Source organism: Trachurus trachurus (genome assembly GCF_905171665.1).
Source record: "Trachurus trachurus genome assembly, chromosome: 18".
Classification (NCBI taxonomy): Eukaryota; Metazoa; Chordata; class Actinopteri; order Carangiformes; family Carangidae; genus Trachurus; species Trachurus trachurus.
The window spans coordinates 7,462,350-7,467,448 of NC_139909.1; the positions used below are offsets into that span (position 1 = coordinate 7,462,350).

Here is a 5,099-nt window from a genome sequence, read left to right on the forward strand (position 1 = left end):
CCTGCCCGAGAGGGGAAACGCCAGCTATTTGAACTTAAACTTAAACTTGTAGGGCGACAAATAATTCTCAAATCCTCCTTTTAGTCCACGTTAAGTGTTTTACTTTCTGACACTGGTCGTCGCCTGCAGCTATTTATAAACGACTGATGCTGAAAAACCCTTTAATACTTTAAGTCTTGATGCTTGAAGCTCATTTTACATCATGAACACTACGGATGATTTTTATAAACAGCTCATATATACACAACATTACAGGAGAAGGTGAGACTCATTAGTTGAGAAATCGACTTTATTTGTATTTAATAGATAAAAACCTGCAGGTAAATCTCAACACTAAGAACAAGCAGCTCATTAACATAACTCCAACACTTAAACCCATTGCCATAATCCCTATAGTCATAGCAGTAGGTTCGTTACCTTTAATTGTCGGTGCAAGATGTTTTTAGAACGGCGGAGCAGAGCCGTGAGCTGCTCAGAGCTACGCCACGGAGGCTCATGGGATTTCTTGGTTTCCCTCATCAAAACTCATCAAATACACAATCCAACAACTCCAAAACGCTCTGGTGGACAAGTTGTGACCTGCACATTCACCACACTATGAGATAATAACAGAACGAGATTACGAGAGGAAGTTGTTTTAGAGGTAAATACAGAGACTGCTTGCTGCTTGCTCACGGCTCTGCTCCGCCGTTCTAAAAAATAGCTTGCACCGACATTTAAAGGTAACAAACCTACTGTTATGACTATAGGGATTATGGCAATGGGCCAGTTTGCCAAAATGTGGAACTATCCCTTTGAATTAATATATGAACATCCAGACTGAATGAAATCAGATTTATAATAGTTAAATATCTGGTACTACAACAGTTTATAAGATTTAAACATCTCCTGCTTCCTGCAGTTAAACTATGTGTGTGTTTGTTTTTTACACCATGTTGGTACTGAAGCTGCAACAGGAAGTGTGTGTGTCACAACGTTAACGACGCTGCCTGTGATTTCACAAACGTACTGTACCGGTACTTTTCTGCCTGTGCTCAAATCTTCTTCACTGCGTTCCCTCCATCTCAACATCACAAAGTATTTTTTATTATCAGATAAAAACATGGACGGTTTTCTCTCCGTGTGCCGTCAGCGAATCAGCTGTGGTGACGACTTCATGAGTAAAATAAAAGGTTTGACACTTTAGATTAACATTTATTAGCTTTTTACACTACTCACTTGTTATTTATTACCTTTTACACAAGGAAAGATTAACACAATAAGATGCAGCCACTTGTTTGTACATAATGTGACTGATTATTTAGTCCAGATCTTTTTATACCACCAAGGTTTTCTGACACTTTACTTTGTATTTATATGATCGGTGATGGTTTGACATCTTAAAATGTAACTAGATGTGGTGAAAATGCATCACACAAACAAAAACACAACACGAATCATGCACCTTAACAGTGAAAACTATTAAAGATGTTAAGTAACTGTCAAAATAATTCCTACTAGACAATCGAGCCAGTGCAGAAAACTTCCATCACTTCCAGGCGTTGTCACGACTGATTTGGTGTCGGCTCATTAAAGAGAAAATCTTCCATGTGGCATCTATTGCACCAGTGTAATGACTGTAACACTAGTGAGTGTGTGTGTGTGTCTGTGTGTGAGCGTGTGTGTGAGAGAGAGAGAAACAGTGAAAGATTTATAAACGGCCTTGTAACAGATATTTTATGTCTAACCAAACATTCCAACTTTTTTAATCTAAATAAAACTTTGAGGCTTTTCAATATTTTCTTTCTTCTACAGTTTCGATTTTTTTTTTTTTAATAATTCCATTTTCAGCAAGCACAACTTGTGTGTTAATTTGTAATTTCCCCATTAATTGTTTATTCTATTGCATAATTAATGATAGTATAAGATGCAATAATTGATTTTACACCAAGATCCTATTTAGTTTTGTTGATGGTGTCTAAAAACTGGCTTTGTTGTGTTTTAGTAGTGCAAAAACAAATTCACTGATTCCAACACTTAGTTTATGTAAGATAAGAAAAGATTTGAAAATGTAAAGAACCACAGTTGCAGATTTATGAACAGTTCACAAGAAGTAGTTTATTTATTTTCATGCAGTGTATTTCCACAAACACAATACATTCATTTTACAAACATCCAAATACACCAGTATTAAATACAATGGTTATATGATCATGTGTTGCTACAATAAATAATTGTTTCCATTAACAAATCTCATTATGTTCTTGACATTAAGTATTATTATAGAATGAAAACAGTGCAAATAAAGAATAAGATTTTCAGTTTACTGTTGTATGATTAAGAAAAACAACAAATTGTCACATTTCAGGAGCTGCAATTGATTTGTTGATCGAATGATCATGTAAACATACCACAGCAACTCAAGTTTGATGTGAATCAGATTCAGGCATTTTAATTCAAAGACATTCATTTGTTCAAAGACATTCATTTGTTTATTTGAAATATTTAATTTAAATAATTTTACAGAACAAAAAACAAAACACCAACAAACACAAAGTTTCCTTTAGGAATCGGTTGAGAATCTGTAAACATTTGTAAGATTTTTCAGTCGTTCAGGATTTAATGAGGAGGTATCGCTAACACTTTTTATTATAACGTTTATTTATTCTCGAAAACCATTGAGGAAAGTCCTCATTTACAGTGGTGTCGAGATAACAACAATACAGACAAAAATTACAACAAGAAGAACAAAGGTTTACATAAGAAAACATTGGGAAACGAGGAAGAAAAGTTAACACAGTCCAACAATCTTGATCAGATACGAGTAAAACAATTACAATCCAGTGAAACCAGGTTGGAGACATACTGTATCTAACAAAAGTAAGTACCGTTTCAATCACTATAATGTCAATGTAACATGCCTTTCACTTGTATTTGCATCACTGTTCACACACCTGAAGAAGACCTTCCACCATGAGGTGAGTTTCTCCGTCAACAGTCCTTTGTATACGACTCATTTCATCTCCTCGGTGACTCAGTCGTCCGTCCTCCTGTAGAAAAACCACTCACTTCTTCTGGAGTTGGCACAACTCGGCAGTGTCTCCTTCTGGACCGTGAAGCCACAGTCCGGCATGTAACGGCTCGGTGAAGGTGGTCTGGACTCTGTGGAGGAGGGTCATGGTCTCGGAGACGCTGTAGAAGGACAGGATACCTGCTCCGTGGTCCAGGTACACTCCTACTCTGGACGGCCGAGAGCTTCTAACGAACACCGAGTTGAAGTGTCTGAAGGCGAAGCTGTTGTCGTACGTCAGCGCCCAGGACTTGTTGTTGTGTCCGAATGCGCTGGCGGTGAACTCTCCGGTTCTCTCGATGTCTTTGTAGGCGACGGCGATGGAGACTTTCCCCTTCCTCTCCACCTCCCAGTAACAGCGATCGGCCAGTTGGTTCTTACTCATCACCTGAGACAGACAGTTGAACCTGTCGGGGTGGGCCGGTCGTCGTGGCTGCTTCGTGGTCTTTGTTACTTTTCTGTTCCCGTCGGACAACACCAGCTCGTCTCCTGCTGTGTCTGGATCCAGTGTGATCGGACTTGCGTATCGTAAGAACTCGGCTCTGGTCTTGGGTTCAGCTTCTGGGAGCGAAACGTCCACGTCCGGGTCTGTCGGCGATTGCTTGACGAAGACCTCGCTAAGAGTTGCCTGTATTCTATCTCTGGCCACCGTCATGGCCGCCACAATGTCCTCGACGTCCTGCGGGCGATGACGGAGAGTTGTACTCGTTGAGTCTGGAGATGCAGGAAGTTGTGGCGATGGAGGGAAGCTCTGTAGAAACTGGGTGTGGTCCTCCGTGCGGGACAGCTCGTCCAGTTCGCCGTCTTTCCTCCTCAGCTCGGCGATCTCCTGCTCCAGCTTCCCTCGAAGCTCTTTGACTTCGCTCACTTCGGCGTTCTGCTTGGATCTGATCTGCTGCTTCATGTCGGAGCATCTTTCCCCGATGAGATGGTTCAGCTCGCCGGAAATCTTATCCATGTGCAGTACTGCTTTATTCGCACAGCGGATTACAGCCACCACTTGCTGCTGAAGCGCTTTCACTTCCTCCTCTTTGGTTTGGATGTTCCGCTGGATGACCCGTCGACTCAGCTCGAGCTCTTTCTGCTTCCCCGTTCTTTCTGCGGCGGCGGAGACTGTGTCGTGGCCTTTATGTTCATCCACAGAGCAGAGGTAACAGATGCACTGCTGATCAGTGCGGCAGAACATCTTCATCACCTCGTCGTGACGGGAGCAGATGTTCTCCCTCAGCTTCATGGAGGCGTCTATGACTTTGTGTTTTTGAAAAGCAGGAGATTCATAGTGAGGTTGGAGATGATTCTCACAGTAGGAGGCCAAACAAACCAGACAGGACTTGACGGCCTTCAGTTTCCTCCCAGTGCAGACGTCACAGGCCACATCTTCAGGTCCAGCAGAGCAGCGATCAGCAGGAGCAGCTTGGAGTCCAGTCTTCTTCAGATCCTCAACCAAATCCGCTAACATGATGTTTTTCACCAGTTCAGGTCTCTGTATGAAAGTCTTTCTACACTGCGGACAGCTGTGGAGTCCTTTCTGATCTTCTTCATCCCAGTGGTTTTTAATGCAGCTCATGCAGTAGTTGTGTCCACAGGGAATCATCATCGGGTCCTTCAGCATATCCAAACAGATCGGACAACAATATTTCACCTCGGCAGCCTGATTATCCACCTGCGCCATCTCTCCTCGGTAACAGGGAGCATCTGAAGTTTCACTTTCCCCTCAGCAGTTATAACACAGCCTTTTCTTTACTTTCACATTTGGACGCTGATCTGCAGCAGAGTGATCGTGCCTCTCACACCTCACAGCATATCAGTTATCCCCATCACTGCATTTGTAGATCTGTGAAAGAGAAGATCCAGGAAGTACGGGGTGTACCGTACAGTACAGATGGGAACTGTGAGCATGGGGAGGGGTTTTCCATCCCTCAGCCTTTCAAGCTCTTACTTGTGTATAGTGTGGCAGTATGTTTACATGTTTATAGTGGTGGTTTTCAGTGGATGTATTGACCCCCTTTTTAAAATAATTTCAAAGTTGTCTTTGAGGTTATTGTTTAGC

At 42.0% G+C, this 5,099-nt stretch overlaps 1 protein-coding gene across 1 annotated transcript; it reads right to left on the reverse strand.

Moving 5' to 3' along the window:
- Positions 1-3,044: 3,044 nt before the first annotated feature.
- LOC311001838 (tripartite motif-containing protein 16-like) lies at positions 3,045-4,721 on the reverse strand (the record flags this gene model as incomplete). The annotated part of the gene is made up of 1 exon (XM_083993017.1): positions 3,045-4,721. The coding sequence occupies one exon, from the start codon at positions 4,719-4,721 to the stop codon at positions 3,045-3,047; it is 1,677 nt and encodes a 558-aa protein (XP_083849143.1).
- Between the last annotated feature and the right edge of the window lie 378 nt (positions 4,722-5,099).